This window comes from Meles meles, chromosome 8, assembly GCF_922984935.1.
Source record: "Meles meles chromosome 8, mMelMel3.1 paternal haplotype, whole genome shotgun sequence".
Lineage (NCBI taxonomy): Eukaryota > Metazoa > Chordata > Mammalia > Carnivora > Mustelidae > Meles > Meles meles.
The window spans coordinates 12,414,319-12,434,638 of NC_060073.1; the positions used below are offsets into that span (position 1 = coordinate 12,414,319).

A 20,320-nucleotide genomic window follows, 5' to 3' on the forward strand; every position below is an offset into this window, starting at 1 on the left:
CTTTCCCTCTCATGCCTGAACCCCTCCAGAGGCTCTACCACCCTTGGAATAAAACCCGAGTTTACCATGAGGGCCCCACATGATCTTTGCCTCTCTCTCCACCATCTTCTCCTGCCACGCCTACCCCCTCTCCCTCTGTTCCAGCCCCTGCACCCCGACCTTTCTGACTTTTCTCCCGACATACCAAACTGTTCCCTTCCTCTGGGCCTTCCTTCCCTCTGGAGTGCTTTTCCCACCAATTCACTATTTCTGGGTCCTCAGTACAGCTGTGCCAATGCCACCTCCTTAGAGGGCCTTCTCGTCTAAATCAATTCTCTTTCACGCTCCCACCCTCTGGCCCTTCTATCTTGACATATGACTTATGTCTCATGTCTGCCTGACATCACATCATACATTTATTTAATCCATGTATCGTCTGTCTCCCAGAAAACCAAACTCCATGATGGCAGACATTCTCGGTCACCATGTGCATTGTTCTATACCCAGAGTCTGGAGCTGTGACCATCACAAACTACGTGTACACTGTGGAATAAATGGGTAAAAAGAAGATACGAGTAATTGTTGACCTGAGGTCATTGTAGGAGTGAGGAAAGGTAGCATCTTCGTGCACTCAATTTCCCATGGTCAGAAAAGATTTACAAATGGAGGAAGATTACTGGTGTTTCACCTGGCCTGAGGAATTCAGGATAAAAGGGAGATGGAAGCGCTTTTATTGGTGTTACGCTGTTGGACTCTTCCAGTGCCTTGGATGGAGGTTGGGTACAGAAGAAAACATTAGTCCATAGAGGTGAGCTTAAGGGGTCATGCAGAAGATGCCAGTGAGGGCAAATATTCATGAGACTGATTGTTTTTCATGGTTCTTTCCCTGGTGCCAGGTTGCAGTGAAAGCAGATGACAGCAAGAAACACCCAGCGAATAAGCAGGATCCCAAGGCCTCCCTGGACTCAATGCTGGGGGATTTGGAGCAGGATCTGCAGGACCTTGGAGTTGCCACAGTGTCCAAGGGCCACTGTGCTTCCTGTCGGAAACCGATTGCTGGGAAGGTGTGATGGGCCAGGGTGTGGGTCCTGTAGCCAGCTGTCTGCTGTCCCACCAAGGATTGTTCTATCACTTTCTAAGATGTCTCCATGGTAGCCAGTAGTCACTCATCCCTTACAGTGCTCCGGGCACTGAGCTGAGTGCTTTGCAAGTACGAGTATAAAGACTCATTTTTTAAAATGAGTCACTTTGTTAAATGAAGTTTTATGAATGAAATGAATTTTATTAAATTCATTATTAGATGAATAAAAGACTCATTTTATTAAATGAGTATAAAGACTCATTTAATGGTCACATCAACCCTGCAAAGGAGCCGCTATTATGGTTCCTTTGTAAAGACGAGGGAACCAAGGGCTCCGGGTTGATAAGTGACATGTCCAAGTCCAGAAACAGGTAGAGGGGAGATTTGAACCAGGAGAGCCTGACTCCTGAGTGTGACTCTTAACCACTTTCTGTACATCCCGTCCTGGGAGGGACTTTTCCGTGGCCCCTCTGTCCCAACGTTCCCAGTCAAGTGGATTGATGGTAACTTTCAGCTGACTCAGCTCCAACTCATGGCCACAGACTCCCGCTCTACATCATCTTTTTTTAAAGATTTTATTTATTTATTTATTTATTTTTATTTGTTTGACAGACAGAAATCACAAGCAGGCAGAGAGGCAGGCAGAAAGAGAGGGGGAAGGCAGGCTCCCTGCTGAGCAGAGAGCCCAATGCGGGGCTCGATCCCAGGACCCTGAGACCATGACCCACTGCTCTACATCATCTTTAACCAAAACCACAATAAAGGGCTCTGAGCCCTGACTCAGCATGGGGCAGGAGTGAGGTGCTCAGAGCAGAGGAATAAAACTCTCATTTGGCCTTTTCCTCTTCCAGTTACCCCTCCCTGTCCATCACTACTATGCTCAGGTTTGGTTCCCCCATCCTCCAGAGCAGTGTCCTGTAATGAACACCTACAGACTTTTATCAGCATGATTAGTCAGAAAACTGGGCACCCTTTTACTATCCATAAAACGTGGACAACAGACCCCGTAGAAGGGACCTGGGTCTAGGCCTCCGTGTTGGGTCACCCCAGGAGGTGCTGTTTGCGTGGAATACCGTGGGAAAAGTGCTGTCCCAGATCGTGTGACCGGTAGGCCCTCCAGCCCCCAGCTGCCGTGGCCTGCCATGCTTTATTTCGTCCTCAGGTGATCCATGCTCTAGGGCAAGTGTGGCATCCAGAGCACTTTGTCTGCACTCACTGCAAGGAGGAGATCGGCCCCCAGCCCTTCTTCGAGCGGAGTGGCTTGGCCTACTGCCCCAAGGACTACCACCATCTCTTTTCCCCACGCTGTGCTTACTGTGCTGCTCCCATCCTGGATGTAAGTTGTCCCCCTTTTCCTGCTTCTGCACCACAGTCCTGGTTTATAGCTCTGTGGCTTTCTAATATGGCTCTTTGTGTTCCTTTTCCAGAAAGTGCTGACAGCGATGAACCAAACCTGGCACCCAGAGCACTTCTTCTGCTTTCACTGCGGAGAGGTGTTTGGCGCGGAAGGTAGGCCCCTGGGGGTTGCAAGAAGACCAGCAGAGCTTTTCCTTGGTTTGTTGCCTAGTCCCGGTTCCTGCCGCCAGCATCCATGTGCCCATTTTAGTACTAGACGCCACCCCTCCTTACCTTTCCCCAATATTTACAAGTTTCATTTAAATTGCTTTCTTGAAGAAATGCCATTGCATAGTTTAAAAGCTCAAATATTATAGTGAAAAGCATCAGTCCCTTGATTTTCCTTTGTCTACCCCCAAATCCAGTTATAATCCAGTTATCCTCTCCAAATGTTTTCAGCTTTTTCTTCTGTAATATATTTATATCTCTTACTATAGGTTGATTTTTTTTCCTTCTAATTTTAACCATTATATATTAACTTCCTACCAGGAAAGAGGATTTACTACCCCACTTTACCCCCAACGTTCTTCCTCTCCCCCCATTCTCTCTGTATAGAATCAGGTCATAATTATAGGTCAGACCAGTATTCACTGTGCACGTATTCATAGCCATGAAAATATTGTTCGTTGTTGAGCCCTATAGCAAAGTATGGTTACAACAGAGCACGGATTTTAAGAGTTTAGACTACATGGTTCAAATCTGGGCTGTGGTATTTATTAGCGATAGGATTTTATTCAAGTCATTTAACCCCTGCATGCCTTGCTTTCCTCATTGGTGAAATGGGCCTGGTAATAATTCCTACCCTGTAATCTTGCCTTACAGTGTAATTATGAGGATTTTAAGATACAATGACAGTGTAGTGTTTAGAACAGTGCCTGGCACATGGAAACACAGTAAAAATTAGAATTACTATCATGGTATCCTTTTCTTATAATTTTTTTCCCTGAAGTTAATATTTAGATTTCTTTTTTCACTAGCTTAATTTTCTTTGTAGCTACCTATAATTGATGTGACAGAACTGGGAAATCATTCTCAAAATAGTCGGCTGCATCTGGTAGTGAGTCAGTCCCTCTGGTTTTGTCTTGGAAACATCCTTCCAGGAGACTTCCAGCCTCTTGCCCCAGTCTGCAATGGTTTCTCCTCAAGCCTGCTGTGAAGCATTTACTCTCGGCCATTGTCTTGGGAATTCCTTTTGCTGCCTGACTGCTTTTTTCTTTGGGTTCTCTGTTCCCTGGATCTCTGGTCTTTTAATACATGTTACTACCTTTATTTTGGTGGAGCAGCTCCTAGGAAAGAATGAAGAGGAGGTAAAACTTTTGAGACCGTGAAATATCTGAAAATACTGTAATTCTATTGTCTACCTTACATTGCCTGGGCATAGAATTCTACGCGAAATTATTTTCCCCTATAATTCTGAAGACATCGCTTCACTGTCTTCCAGCTTCTATGGTTGAGAAGTTTTTTAAGATTTTGTTCTTATTCCTGATCCTTTCTGTGTGATTGGTCCTTCTCTCTTCGCAGGTTTTTTATTTTTCCCTTCTTTCTTCTGCATTACTTTTTTTTTTTTTCTGACTTCTTTTTATGTTTGTTTGGAACAAGTATGACTCATGCGTGGAATCAGAAAGCTTCTTTATTTTTTTTTCCTGTCCTTTTTGAATTAACTTAGCAGGGATACTATTCACCTCTTTTTTTTTTTTTTAATATATATTTTTTTAATTTATTTATTTTTTTCAGCGTAACAGTATTCATTGTTTTTGCACAACACCCAGTGCTCCATGCAAAACGTGCCCTCCCTATTACCCACCACCTGTTCCCCCAACCTCCCACCCCTGACCCTTCAAAACCCTCAGGTTGTTTTCGCCTCTTAACTAAATAAAAACTTGGGCAGTCCCATGTCTTTTCTGATGACTCTTAATAAACAGTTCTAAATAGAAAATCAGTTTCAGACACAAAACACAAAACTCAGTCCTCGGGTAATTCCATCTGTGTAATAGCTAAAGCATCCAACTTACTTAAAGTGACCTCCACTTAATTAATAAACCAACACATACCTACTTACTAAGGTGACTGCTGCTGTCCCCTGGCCAGGCCTTTACACTGCTGGAGACCAGGGAAAGGTGCTATGGCCCTTCCTCTGTCCTTTCCTGCCTTTAGCATCCACCCCCTTCACCCCTGTTGCTCATCTTGATATCTGACCCCTTCAGGGTTGAAACAGGCAGGGAGGAAGTTGCGCCTGGAGGTCAGGAAAGTCCTAACTTGCTTAGTGTCATTGTAAATTTGCTTCATGCTCTCTGGACCTGGCAGATGTTCAACATTTTTTTTTTTTTTTCCTTGGATGCTTTTGTGAATTCAGTACAGGTCCAACTTCAGACTCTTAGCCAGCTGTTTTCTGCTTGGCACACTGAAGGACCCATTCCACACAGATCAGTTTTGCAAGGTTTTCGTTGTTCCCTCCTGGTGCTCTCTTAGAAATGATCACAGTGGTCCCAGATATCTCTTTCACACTTTCCTATATGGACCATGGGAAAGTGGCACCTTTTCCTTACACTCAGTGGGATTATAGTCAGTTAACAGCTGTGTTTCCTATTCAGCCAGACTCACTCGTGGACTTTTTCCATCAACTATATTCCACTGATGGCTTGGGACACATACCCAGATCGCTGAGTGGCTTTATTGAAGTCCCTCTCTTGACTTGAGGTTAGCGGGAACCATGCCAGACCACATCCCTCTTGGCTGTGTGATGGTGGTAGAGCACCCATAGCTTTCTCCAAAGGAATCCCTCTCTCAATTTTCCTTCCTCCCTCCCTGTTTTATATCCTCACAGGGAGTGAGGAGTTCAAGAATCATATGAACAGTCTATGGCGATCTACTTTGAGGGATGTCTTAAAGCCCAGTTTGTAATTGACATCCATTAGATCTTGTGCTTTACACCTGTTACACCAGTCTCGACCAAATGCTGCTGCTCTTTGGTTGCCCCTAAAATGTTAATTGGAAGCTCTTTGAGTATAAGCAGAACTTGTCGACTGGCAGACTCACCTGTGTGGTACGCTAGTAGCATGCTCCAGTCATTTTGCTGGGAGACCCCTGCCTGTTCATATGGTAGGTCTTTTAGTGCCTGAGATCTCTGGTGTGATAGTTCCAGAATTAATCACTGCTCTTCAGACTTTCAGCCAGTCCATTTCCAGCCTTGAAGACTATTTTGTACATTCACTTTCTGAGCCCCTCTGATGCGATAGAGAATGCCAGCCTGAAGGGTCTGGGCCCCTCCCCTCGGGAGAAATGCAGGCTTCAGTTTCCTTGTTTGCCAAGCTAGTTGCCACTCTTACACCTACTTAAAATTTTGGAAAACTTTATTGATGTCTCATCGATGACATCTCCTCTCCTTTTCTCCTATTCCTTGTGGGTATTTCTATTTTAAATAATTCTTTAACTATTGTGTTGGTGGTGTTTCAAGAGGGAGTGAAAATAATCCCATGCATCCTGCCCTTTACTGGCATAGAGACTCACCTAAATGTCAGGAGGGTTATTATGCATATTCCTAATGATTATTCATTTAATCCCCACCACAGTCTGCTGAGGGTATTTTTATCCCACATTTTACCTACTTATAGATGGAAACATGGAGCCTCAGGGAGGTAGCATAATTTTCTTAAAGTGATACAGTCAGAAAGTCGAAGAGTTGGAACCAAAACTCAGGCCCCACTTCTGCAAGTTCTTTGTTGTTTCTACATCATCACAACTGCCCCCAGACAGAGACTCAGTTCTTCTTCTGCCGCTGGATCCCTTTACTTTCGTGGTGCCGCCGTGCTCCACTCTTGTTTGACAATAGATCCAGAAACAGTGGCTCTGACATAATCCACTAGAGAAGTGCTTTGTAGTAATTTGCTTGTTCACGGAAGCCCGTTTAATGCTTTTCACAAATCATTAGGAATTTCATTTCTAGATTGTGCTTTAGTTAAGCAGGATTTTTAATTGAGATTTTATCTAAGTCATATTGAAGTGTGTCCTGGTAAATTTATATTGTATTGGTAGCCACAGAAGTGGGAGAGTCAGTTGAATAGAACAGTCAGCAGGTGCTTACTGCCCACAGACGAGTGTGCTGTGGAAGTCTCCCGTGAGCAGAGCCATAGAATAACAGGTGTGTTTCAAGATGAGATGTCAGTTAGATACAAAAGAAAAGTATCCCATCCATAGGATGACCAGAAAGCACCATGAAGGAAGCTGATACTCACTGTTCTTGACTTCGGCCCCCTCTAACCACACAAGTCTCTTACGACTTTATGTCCTCATCAGGCCACACTTAAAGCATTTATTGAGACACGTGACAAAAGAAGGCCATTTGTTTATCTCCTCCTAGATTATATCTTTGTTTTTGTCCTTTGTTTTCTGTAAGTGGGTCTCCTGCTGTATGGCTGGCCTGTTAATTGGGTGGCATCCGGCCTCACCCCAGGTCACATAGTCACACATGGAGTTTCTATAATGAGAGCTTAACTACTGAACCTTCTGGGAAATTAAATTCATCTGCATTTTTGTTTCAGTTCAGAAAATTCCTCTCGAAGGCTCAAGTTTCTAAGCATTTCAGGCCTTAGCATCCTCCCCTAGGGACCAGGTCCTCAGTGCCTGTGTCTTTCTTTTGAAATTGTTCATTATCCAGGCCATGCAGGTGCTCCCTAATTTCCCCTGTGGCTGGGAGCCTCCCCAGAGTTTAAACACCTCTCTCTCTGTGGCACTTTTAATTGTTAGTGTTTTTTTATCCGTTCTCCAGAGGTAATTGGCCCCAGAGAGAGCCTCCAGGAAAGTTACTGCTGAAACTTTCTCAGTTTATTGGATCACTAAATGCAGGGGCATCACAGCAAGTTCGGCTGATTGCTTTTGATTCCTCTCCTGAGACTCACTCTAGTTGAAACAGAGGCTGTTCCTTCCCTGCTGTGTCATTCTAGAGACCAGCTACCCTGCAAATGCCTAGATGAGGGTCATTCCCAGGTCATTTGGCACGTCTTACAATTTTCTCAAGTAACACCTACTTACAGGCAAGTTCAGTTTTATGTCACTTGCTTTATGGAGCATACATGCAAATTTGGGGGCCTCACCCCGGATCTCCTGAATCAGAAACTCTGGGGATGGGGCCCAATCGATCTGCATATTGACAAGATCTCCAGGTGCCGGATGCACACTGAATTTGAGAACTACTGGGCCACACAAAAACAAGGAGGATGGTTGTGAGTGCTGGTTGGTTCTTCTGAAGTGGTAGGCCTTCCTGCATTCTGTTGTCCTTGATCAGACTCTAGACATTCTTTGATAAAGTAGAAAAAGTAAAGTGAGTTCTTCTGTGTCCAGGGACTTTAGCAGAACATAGGACAGCTTATAAAATTATTAGTTTCTTAGATGTATAGGCTCAGAAGTCTGTTCAGTTGTCTGCTCTTCAAAGACAGCCTAGTTGAACAAAGCAAGGGATATCCAAAAGTGACCAGAGAGAACAGAAAAAGCGTGCTTGCCTGATTTGGGTCCCAAACCCCGGGCTGCTCTTATTGCCTTTTTGGATCTGGCTGCTACGATCAAAATGGAGTCCTAGAAGTAGTGTTTCCATGGTGGGCTGCTTTCCAGTCCACTTGGCTTACATGCTCTTTCAGTGGGAGTACAGGTGGAGCTCTCATATTTACAAAGCTCTGGGGCTCTGCTGATGCTATCAGTCCTCACAGAGAGGTCACCACTAGGGTATATTTAAATTAAGGGTATGACTTTGAAGTTAGGCTTTGAAGTCAGGCCTAGACTTGAACATCAGGTCCCCTGCTGACTAGTTTGTTATATGTAATTTCTCTGAGCCTCCCTTTTCTCTTTTGTGAGATGGGAGCATTGCTGTGAAGAATTCAATTTCAATTTAGTACCACAGGTAGAGCCTTCATTTGGAACCGCTACAAAGTACGTGCTATGTAAATGGGATTGGTGGTGGTCATCTTCGCATTAGACCGGCTCTCCTGACAGATGCTAAGGAGAGTTCCTTACAGAAGAGGCACCTGTTTACACATATTACAGTTAGTCCTGGAGGGGCTCTAAACCACAGCATACTTCTGGAGCCTCTGATGGTCTCAGTTGTGCAGTTGTAACATTGTTGACACGTCTGCTCATTCAGTAAATATTTATTGAGCAACTACTATCTGTGTGTCTAGGTACTGTTCTAGGTACTAGGGATACGGCAACAAAAGACAGAGTTTCTGCCCTCATGGTGCATATATTCTAGTTGAGAGAGACAGATAATCATCAGAACTAGCCAGCTAATGAACTCACTCACTCTATGATTATAATTCACTTACAACTTACCCAGCATTTTAGGAGAGGGAGTGATAGGGTGCTGTTTGAGACAGGGTGGGTGGGTCTGTTGTTCTGTTGAACAGGCCCCTCAGTGAGGTGGAGGACCAAACTGTCTGGGAATCTTAGAGAAGTGCTTTTCAAGGCAGAGGGCACATATTACTTAAATAGGTGCTTGAAGATGAACTGATTTAGTATATTTTTCTTTTTTAAATGTAAAGGTGATAAAAAAAAAACCTTGCAGAAATCTTCACTTATAATCTATTACCCTTGTTAACCTAATACAACATAAAAAAGTTTCCCTAGTAATATTTTCCTGCATTGAGTATTTATGCATACCTTAGTTAGGTGTACCTAAAAGTCCCTTTTCATCACTTAAGAATTTCCTCATGTGACTTTATAATTTCATAATAATAATTTTAATAATATCAATTATTCCATTAGGGCTTTATGTAAACAAATTATAAAAAATATGTGCTTAAAAGCTTTATTTATAGTTCCAAATATTATAAACAACTGTGTTCATAATAGTATATTTAGATTTCTTCTTGTGTGTTAGTAGCACTGCAGTGATTATCTTTAAACATAATATTTTCTTTCAATTATTTGTATGGGTTAATTCCCAGGAGAAAGAAATTTATATCTTTTTTTAAAAATTCTTGATAAACATTACCAAATGATTTTCCAAAAGAATACACACATTTAACTTTATCACTGGGAATATATAAATACGTGAATCACTCCCATATATTTTCCAGTATTAGGTAGATTTATTTAAAACTATATTTACTACTTAGCTAAAATTAGAAATTAAACCTCCTAATTAGCAAAAATTAGAACTTTACTTTTTTCTTTTGAGTTTCTTGATTTATTCATGTTGAACATATTACAATTAAAAGCATTTCATCTTGTGTTATTTGTCTCTTTATGAGGACAACTTATTTTATTCGTTTATTTTTAAAGATTTTATTTATTTATTTGAACAAGAGAGACCGCAAGCTGGGGAAGAGGCAGAGGGAGAAGCAAACTCCCTGCTGAGCAGGCAGCCCAATGTAGGGACTTGATCCCAGGACCCTGGAATCATGACCGGAATCAAAGGCAAATGCTTAACCAACTGAGCCACCCAGGGGCCCCAGGATGACTTATTTTAAAGGGTTTAAAAAAGTAATCCCTTGGGTTTCTCATCCTTCTTTATCTGGGCATAGATGTATAAGACTCAAGGCAGGTTTTCTAACATGAGCCCAACTGTGAAAATATCTAATATTAAAGTATTTAAGAGAAAGCCTTATACATTAACAAATTGATTATTTTTTTATTATGGAAATTGCTTCCTGCCTGGTTGGTTCACCAACTATCTATGTTTTACCAAACTAATTTCCTCTAACCTCCACTAACCTGGGGTTTTTTCTTGCTGGAATATTTAAAAGCAAATCAAAGAAATCTTATGTCACCATTAAATACTTCAACATGCGTCATCCTTGATTAATCAAGACTTTTTTTTAAAACATAACTACTTTCAAACCTAGTGAAACAATTAATTCATCATTATCATATAAAACCCACATCCAAACTTCTCAAATTTCTGAAACTACATCATTTACTTGGGTCGTTTGACTCCGTTGGGTCCAGGCAAAATGTATGCCTTGCATTTGACCATTTTATCTCTCAAAATTTAAAAAGGCTGTAATGATCCTCTCTTCCCCATTTTTTTAAAGATTTTATTATTTTATTTGACAGAGAGAGCAAGAGAGGGAACACAAGCAGGGGGAGCGGCAGGGTGAGAGGGAGAAGCAGGCTTCCCGACAAGCAGGGAGCTGGGTGTGGGGCTTGATCCTATAACTCTGGGATCATGACCTGAGCAGGGGGCAGACGCTTAACAGACTGAGCCACCCAGGCACCCCTCTTCCCCATTTTTAAAAATACCATTAATTTGTTAAGAAACTGGAACCTATGTCCGATAACGTGTTCCATGTTCTTGATTTGACTGTGGCTGCTTCCTCATGATGTTTAACGTACTCACTTTATCAGCCCACCCACTATTTTTCTAAGATATAATTGGCAGATAGGTTTGTCCCTCATCTTGCTTTTGCTTATGGTACTTTTGGTCATGCACAAGTCATTCATATATATTTTTAATGGAGCTAAATTTATTGATTTTTAACTTGCTTTTGAAATTTGAGCCATGTGTACTACAGTTTTCTCATTCCCAGGTTCACGAGGAACCCACTCAGTTTTTACTAAAGTCTTTGTGTGGTTTGAATCGTTACATTTAGAATCTTGCATCCACTTGGAAATTATTATTTTATAGCACTTTCTTTTTAAAGATTAGGCCCTTTTCTCCAAGTGCTGTTTTAGGTACTAGAGTTATAACATGACAAGACCAACATTATCCAGTTTCAGAGCTAATGCTCCAGTGCGGGAAGACAGACCACAAAGACGGTTTCAGATGATGGTAAATGCTAGAAAGATGATTTAGAAAAGACGAAGTGACAGATACGAGCTGATAAGAGGTGCTTCTGACAGGGTGACATTTGAACGGATTTCTGAATGGTAAGGTGAGATTAGCCATGCCAAAGTCCGGGGCAGAGCTGTGTGCAGGCCAGTGTGATACTTAGTACAGAGATGTTGAGCAGAAATAGACCCTAAAGGCTGGATATGAGCCAGGCCCAGCACTAATGCACCTGTCCCCCATTATCTCCTGTATTTATTTATTTATTATTTCTCATGTATTTCTTATAATGAACTGTTGAGGTTGGTCTTGAACATGAGGACACTGAGTTTGGGAGAAGAAATCATTGGCCTCTTCTCAGCCTCCAACTTCGCGGAGGGTGTCACCCTGCACCGTGAACTGTCGATTTTACCTTTTTAGGCTTTCATGAGAAGGACAAGAAGCCATACTGCCGGAAGGACTTCTTAGCCATGTTCTCACCCAAGTGTGGCGGCTGCAACCGCCCAGTGTTGGAAAACTACCTCTCAGCCATGGACACCGTCTGGCACCCGGAATGTTTTGTGTGTGGGGTCTGTACACTCACCTCTCTTTTGGACTTAGGCAAAGTCAAGGGTCTTCCTTTCTGAGGGGCAGAACAACAGCTGGGAAGAGGGTTCACAGCTTGGGGTGAGGGATTGATGTGGGCCTGGTGAAAGAGGCTGTGGGCATTTGCTCATCTCTTTTGCAAGTGGGTGATATTCTCGCCTCCACTCGTCGGGTGGCTGGCAGGAATTTCAAGGCTGCAAGTTTTACTTTGCTGATATTCTACTCCTGACATCTGCATTCCTTTTCTTTCCCTTCACCCTGTCCCCCAGGACTGCTTCAGCAGTTTCTCTTCCGGCTCCTTCTTCGAACTGGACGGACGTCCGTATTGTGAGCTCCATTACCATCAGCGCCGGGGAACGCTCTGCCACGGGTGCGGGCAGCCCATCACCGGCCGCTGCATCAGTGCCATGGGCCACAAGTTCCATCCCGAGCACTTCGTCTGTGCCTTCTGCCTGACACAGCTGTCAAAGGGCATCTTCAGGGAGCAGGATGACAAGACCTATTGTCAGCCCTGCTTCACGAAACTCTTCCCGCTGTAATCTCAGCTGAACCCACAGTCTCCGCAGATCCCCTACAAAATTTAAACCAGGAGGGAAAGGAGTATACTTTGTTGTTACTGCTCTTCAGCTCAGTGGGCATATAGGGAAAGTAGAGGTGATGAACTTCTAGTTGTTACGTGCCTAGGCTTGTAGTCTTAGGTTTTACATTTCTAGTCTTATTTTTTTTTCCTTAATCAAGTATCTGGATTTAGATCTAGGTCCTGCTTCTAGAATCTCTGCAGCTGCAGTTTCCCCATGTGCACATTCATTCCAACACCAGTTTTCTCAGATTTCTCCCGTTTTCACTCCTGCCTTGGCCCTCGTCACTGGGCCTTTTCACGCCTCCCTCATTTCCCCGTGACTCACTTTCCCATGACCAATGCATTATCCTCACTGTCAGGAGTCCTGAGGCCCCTCTGAAGCTCTCTGCATCTCTTTTCAGTGTACTTTTTCTCTGTTTCAAGAGGAAGTAGATTTTAACTGGACTACTTTGAGTACTGACATCATTGATAAATAAAACCGCTTTTAGTTTTAACGTCTTACTGTTGTATTTGGAGATAAACTGCTCCCTGTGTTATATACTCAGCACTCTGTGCCATTAAATCCATATCCTATCTCTTGTTTACTTCCATACAATAGGCACTTTTCTTAATCAAAAGAAATTGAATAGAGGGACTCCCGTTCACTAACTTTTCTCTTAGTTTGGGCCCATAACATTCATTTTATTTTATTTTTTGCACTGACATGATTGAATCAAGGTGGCAAAGCCCCTTAAAATTGTTTTCATCACTTTGTTTACCCGAAGTGAAAAATCAGATCTCTGCTAGACACTTGAAAATTCATATTTGTATGCATTTCTACAAACTCATTAAATTTTGTATATTAAGTAAGTCCAGTTTTTTTTGTATACCAATTATATCTCAATAAAGCTCTTTTTAAAAAGCACACATCTTTCTCAACTTCATAATTATCTCAAAAAGACAAACAAGGTGGCTGTTTCATCTCTAATGAAAGTTGCTATAAAGGATCGTCTGATAATTTCCAGTTTGGATTAGGAAATCTAAGCCCCAAGAAAATCCCCACTTAATTTTTTGTTCCTCTGCAACACATCATAAGTATATTTGTAGAAATGCTTGTTAGTTATTGACAAGTCTGACTTTCTCATGTCCTATCTCAAGTAAGCTTCAGAAGGAATCCTGGTTCCTCAAAAGAAGTATCGATAAGATCTGTACTATGCCTTCCTTACCATGGTCTTAAAATTTGTGTGATTGTTTATTTAAAAAAAAAAAACACAGAGTTTAAGGTACTGAGGAAAATCCTTTACCAGAGGTATTTTATTTTATTTATTTATTTATTTATTTATTTATTTATTTATTTATTTGACAGACAGAGATCACAAGTAGGCAGAGAGGCAGGCAGAGAGAGTGAGAGGGAAGGCTCCCTTCAGAGCAGAGAGCCTGATGTGGGACTCGATCCGAGGACCCTGAGATCATGACCTGAGCCGAAGGCAGCAGCCCAAACCACTGAGCCCCCCAGGCGCCCCCCAGAGGTATTTTAAAAAATAGGACCAATTTAATGTCTTTAGACTGGTATGGGGACAGGCTTCTTAGAGAAGGATTCTTGTTAAACTTGGTTCCATCTGTCTCCTCCATGGGGTCGTATCATAAGGGGGTTTTGAGAATTATAAGGAAGTAACAGTTAACAGGAACTTCAACATATCCAAGCTACGTGGGAGTTTCACGCACGGAACCATTGGGCCTCCTGCCCTGTTTGGTTGAGACCAGACTAAGCAGAGTATTTGTTCTTCCAAACATCCTCCTTACACGGAGCTGCACTCCGTGATGTCACGTGCAGGTGCCAACGGGACCGTGTTCACGGCTGCCTTGGCACTTTGGCAACGTATGCTCGAGGTTTTAGCCCTTAAGGAAGAATGTTCAGGTGCTAATACTTTTCTTTCTTAAGGATTGGCTATTTCGAGATATTGGTAGAATCTATATATTTAAAAAGTCAGAGAAAAGGCAGTGCTGACCAAGTGCAACAAAGAAGTGAAGACTTTTTCGCGTTATGATGAATGTAAGTGGTATTATTTGCTCAAGAAGAGATGCTGCATTCAGGGCGTTTTAGCAGCTAGGAAACCATTCACAAGAAGTTTTCCTTGGGAAACAAAAAACAAACAAACAAAACAACAAATCCTGTTACACAACAAACTGGTCGTCTACCTGTTCACTCTTGGTTCTGAGTAACTTCTAACTTTGAAAAAGGAATGGGGCTTTTCTACCAGTGAGCACTAGATATCTGTACCTATATCTATATCCACATATATGAGTTTCTCAAAGAGAAACTTCTCAATTCACGTGGCCAGTTATTCTTTGGGATAAGGATAGAGTCCTTCAAGGTGAAGGACAACAATTATTTTTCCATACAAGTTGTAGCAGTACTTCCGTGGTGGTAGGCTGGCTACCCTCCGCATGCTGTCTCTCTCATGACCAGTAGAGGGAGGAAGAGCCCTTTTCTCCAGCTTTGCAAGTGAAGATCCTGAGATTTATCCTCTCTCGAAAGTAGCTTAGGTCAGTATTCACCATTAGTTTTTACTGAGAGATTGGATTATGCAGCTTGGCTTAAGACAAACCAGACCATTCCTAGAGTTAGGGGCAGGTCTAAGTTCCTGAAAACACAAGGGCTGTGTGGGGATGTGAATACTTTAAAAATCTGGGTACAGGTAAGGAGGAGGTAAAGAATCTCAAATTTGCAGGACTATATATTCAAAAGCAAAAACATTAAAGCATTTCTGACTTTCAAGGTAATACAGAAGGTAAGCAAGCAAATATTTCTAGTGCCCCGAGGGAACATGTCAGAACTTAACAGAAGTCGGAAACAGAGGAGAGCCAGGAATGATGGTGTCATGAAGAGTGGGGGGCAGAAGCACTGGCCTTCTCTGGGACCCTAGAGACACAGCATTAAGAAGCATCAAAAGCAGCTTCAGTCTTGGAATCCGAAGAGGGAGCTCTTCTGGCTGAAATAAAGATGAGAAGGAGTGACAACTTTCTTTAGGGACAATTGTCTTGGACATGAGCAGGTGCCTACTAAGGGCAGTGGTGGCAGCCACTCACACATGGCGCTGAAAAAGTGACCGCCTACCCCCTAAATACTGTGGAGGCTGTGTTACCAGGCAGAACTCACCATCAGGGCAGCACATGAGAACCCAGAGCTCAAAGGAGAAGTGGAAATCTACTGGGATCCACTGGATGAGAAAGAAAGAAATCTCAGATAAGAACTGGGGCTTGAGTTGTGCCTGTTACAAATTTATAACTTTGCCAGGAGGCAGCAATGTCTCAAATTTATTCTGTAAGAAAGGAGACACTTTATGTAAGAGCTTTCTCCTTCCTAGATATAGTAAACACATGGTACCTAAATTAATTGTCTGTGGGAAGATATGTCCTAACTGCATTTAGGTTCACAGATCATGGATTCTGGACAATTGAACAGACCTGCTGGCTTCCTGCTGAGCGATTCTTCTTACCTCCTGTTCTGAATATCACCACATCTCACCAAATACTGTATCTTACTAGCAGGAACATTTTGGCCCGGGATAACTACTGCAATTCCACTGAGAAGATATCTCAGGTCACAGGTGCTCATGGAGGAACTTCTATAGCTCAGCATGAGCAGACCAGGAAATCAAAGAGGACTTCACTTCCTTTGAACCTGACTTAAAGTATGTCAACTCAAGTTAATTAAACCTAAGTTATGTCCTATGACTGCACATAATCGAGGATGTGAAATTGAATGGGAGTACCACAGGCTCCCATCTTTGACCCAGGTGGTTGGGTGGGGCTGTCCATCCCTTAGCTTCTGGGATGGACACACATCTCAGGCCTGACCAGTAAGTGTGCTTTATTCTTCTGGACCAAGGTGATTGGATCAAGAGTAGTCATGTGACCCAAACAAATCCAACTAGATTTCTCCCAGGACCTTTGCTGGGTTTATTGGGAAAGAGGTATTCTCATTTGGTTGAGATTCTAACGGTGACCATAATAAAAACCTATTGCTGCTGAGATGTATCTCTTTGGTGACATATAGGGAGTCTACCTGAGAGAAGCCAACATTGAGGAAAGAATTGCTGAGTCATGAAGATGGCATATCTTGGGGCACCTACATAGCTCAGTTGGTTGAGTGTTGGGCTCCAGATTTGGGCTCAGGTCACAATCTCAGGGTTGTAAAGTCAAGCCCCAACTCAGGCTCCATTCTCAGTAGGGAGTCTGCTTGGGAGTCTCTCTCTCCCCTTCCCTCCCTGCCCCTGTTCTCTCTCTTAAATAAATAGTAAATCTTAAAAAAGGAAAAGGTCATGCCTTCTTTTTCTTGAGCCACTCAATCTTACCATATCGACACCTTAAACACAGACTGGGAAGCTATGTGAGCAAATAAGTCCTCTTTTTTCCTTAAACTGATTTGAGTTGGAATATTGTGACCAAAGAACTGTGTAAGCAGATTAGACATATTCTCTCCTTTATAGACATAGAGTCTTGTGAAAGAATGGATCAATGAACGAGGAAACCCAACAGTGGTAGGGTATGTACATTGCATGTCACCGTGCTAAACTACTAGACAAGCATCGCATCTTCTCAATGCTTTTTACGTGAGAGCACAAGGAAACACTTCGTATTTTAAGTCTGAGGCACCCTGTGGATAGCTGTATATGGAAAATACAAACTTCTTGTTCCTGTTCCAGTGGTTAGTAAAGCTGAGTAATGTGTATCAGCATCTCTAAGGGGAAAGAGGGAGAAGAGGGTGCTGTCATTCTCTATGCAAAAATGTGTTGGAAATGATGTTAAATGTGCTGCTTTATCTAGTGCTCATCCATAGAAAACTATTATAGCTTTAATGTTCCTGTAAGGCTGTGTATTTATCAGGAAAAAAGTTTTAGAAAAATCTTGATGTTTTACTTGCAAACAAAAATAAAAGAAAATTTAGAAAATTTTAAGAGAATTGGATTTACCTTTATCCTGAAAGTTGGTACTTGACGAAAATTGGGTTTACAAGAGGTTGAGGAAGAGAAAAAAGACATTTATAGTGATTCTGAGAGGAGATCTTAGGACACTTTTCAGTGCTTCGGAGGTTGAGGTTGACGATTTTCATTATGTTCAATGACACTTGGAAAATATGACTTTCCCTCTCCAGGTGCTCTTGCCTTTTCAGACATGAATCAAAGAAATATTGGAGGCTCAAAAACAAAGTGATGAGTTTAGAAGGAGAGACATTTTCCTAAAATAATCTGAAAAATTTGAACGGCAGGGAAAGTGGGAGGGGAGAAAATGATAGGATATGTAAGGGAACTTGTGAGTTAGGCAAGGTGAAATTTCCAGAGCTTTCAGCAAAGGAAGAAACATGGCTGAGATAAAGGTGACTTACAACACACTCTCTGTGAGGTAGAGAAAGGCAGGGGGGTGGGGGGAGTGGGTTGTCTGTCACTCACTTCATCCCCTTATACAAACTGCCAGGGGAAGCTATTACTTATTCTGGACTGTCTCTGAGTTTGGGTTTTCTAGAAGTGGACCCTGAGGGTAGGATTTGCGTGTAATGGTCTACTGGGGCGGGGGGGGGGGGCGGTCTCTGGATATATAGGTAGGAGAGAGGGGAAAATGAGACAGCAAGAAGAAGCAGTCCAGGTCAGTGTGCACTGATGAACAGGTTACTGCTGTGTGCGAGAAGATGGAGCTCAAGATTCTTGAGGCTCTCTGGAATTTATTGTAGGACCCATGGGATGTCAACCAGTACCACTACCCCACCTCTGCATCCTCTAGCCTGCCCCACTTTGTAAGCCGGACATGTTTCTGTGGCCAAAGAAAGCCCCTCCTCTAAGTTGCGGGTGCTTGAAACCTTTCCAAGAACATCAGTGTGCACCAAGCAGCCAATGCCAACTGATATGGGGTGGGGGGTGGGGTGGGGGACTCACAGCGTCTGTTGGGGAAGTTACGAAGGGGTCAGCATATGAGCAAACACTCATCAGATAGTTTTTCCAATCACTGATAATCAGAATACTTTGAAACAATACTTTTGTTTACAAAGCTTTAAAATACTCCCAGATCTGTAAAGCTTAATGAATTTCATCTAGTGTAGCAAATGGTAGAGGGGATTGAGAAGGAGAGGGGGCAAGAATTATGATTTCCAGTTTACCCATGGAGAAGATGATCAATTATGCAAATAGGCCAAAATCACTCAATTTTAGTGATAACACTAGAACCGGACCAAAGTGTGCCTCGTCTTTGCCTAGGACACTGGCTCTTAGGCTGAGGCTCTGCATCAATGATTCAAAGCTGGTCTCAGAAACATGGCCCGGGCGGTACATTTTCAGGAGACAAGTGAGGGCACCAGGGCAGGAAAGTGAGCCACTGCTGCCACTTTCTGGTTATAGTATCAAGAACAGTAGCTTTGGCATCAGACAAATCAAAGTTCCAGTGTTGAGTCTTCCACTTAGCAATGTGCGTTAACCTTGGTTAAGCCACTTATCTTCTCCAAATCTGTTTCATAATAGGCTAAATGTGGGGAATAATTCCTCCCACGTGGGTTTGCTGTGAGGATTAAGCAAGATAATAAGTGGAAAAAGGGGCTTTGTAAAGCACCCCAAACCATACGTAAAAGGCATGGACAAGAGTCCAAGAGCCATGCAAAGTCAACATCACTTCCATCTCTGGCATTGCCATGGAGACTGAAACCATGGCAGGCTTTTCGTTGTTTCTGTATGATTTTAGAAATCTTTTTTAAGGCTCAGGATGAAAGCTGATAGAATTGGAAGTGCTGGGAGATTAGAAGAGCTTGAATTTGAGCCCACAATCTTCCTTTGAAGCAACATATTGACAAAGCAACGCTCGCAAGTGAGTGATTTCCATGGTGCAGGAAATCCATCCTGTTAGCTGCTCGCCACAGACAGAAAACAGCGAACCTGGGTTAAGGAAACAGAGCCACAGGGAGGAAGTTTGGGAACCTACCAGTGTTATGATTTTTCACTGCCTGTCAGTGGCCTAATCATAATTCAAGGGAAATACCCAGGAAAATCCTTATCATCGTTACTTGTATCAGTCTCCTGGGGCTACCATGACAAAAACACCAGATGAGGTGGCTTAAACAATAGAAATGTGTTTTCTCACAGTTCTGGATGTGGAAAGCCCAAGATCAAGGGGTCAGTAGGTTTGGTTTCTCCCGAGGCCACTTTCTCGCTGTGTCCTCACATGGCCTTTTTGCTGCGTGTCTCCCTAGTATCTCTTCCTCTTCTTGTAAGGACACCGATTCTATTAGATTGGTTCTCCACCTTCTGACTTCATTTAACCTTAGTTACCTCTTTAAAGACACCTTCTCCAAACACAGACACATTGGGGATTACAGCTTTGACCCAGGAATTTTACGGGGACATAACTCAGTCTAAAACATTACTTTAAAGAACACAGTGGCAAAGATACAATTCTACATGCTTTCTGATGACCAGATAGGTGGTGTCACTCTGTTAGCTAATCCCAAACTCACCAATGGGCAAATTTTTGGTCTTTCTTTTTTTTTTTTTTTTAAAGAGACACCTTATTCTATCCATAGGTGATAAAATCCCAGAGCCACCCACAGGTAGGTGTATACAGACCTGTTAAATATTTAATATTATCAAGTATCTGTGACTGGAGCGTGGTTTTGAGGCCGGTGACCACAGGGTCTATCTGGATGAGGGCAGGATCTTGCCTGGCATGAAACGTCAACATTTCTGTCTTCACTTCCAGAAGCTTCCTTTCACTCAATGAACACAATTCTTTCACTCTGCTTCTTTCTAGGTTGCACTCAAATCCGTTCAGATTTTCATTGCTTCATCCACTACTTATTCCTTTAACAGATGCAGTTCCCGTTTTATTTTCTCACTTTCTGCTCTGAGGGATGAAAATTCATTCTTCTCCAAAAGAACTGCTCCCTCTTCCCTCTGAGAGGTTGTTTGCCAAAGAGTGATCTCGG

The 20,320-nt window shown here is 42.7% G+C and overlaps 1 protein-coding gene across 2 annotated transcripts in view; it reads left to right on the forward strand.

Moving 5' to 3' along the window:
• LPXN (leupaxin) overlaps positions 1–13,266 on the forward strand; it is a 35,560-nt gene extending 22,294 nt beyond the window's left edge. For both annotated transcript variants that reach the window (XM_046017431.1, XM_046017432.1), the window contains 5 exons: positions 876–1,043; positions 2,223–2,396; positions 2,488–2,569; positions 11,631–11,779; positions 12,065–13,266. In XM_046017431.1, coding sequence (XP_045873387.1) covers positions 876–1,043; positions 2,223–2,396; positions 2,488–2,569; positions 11,631–11,779; positions 12,065–12,334 — 843 coding nt within the window. In that variant the 3' untranslated portion in view covers positions 12,335–13,266. The remainder of the gene's footprint in view (positions 1–875; positions 1,044–2,222; positions 2,397–2,487; positions 2,570–11,630; positions 11,780–12,064) is intronic.
• Positions 13,267–20,320: the final 7,054 nt, after the last annotated feature.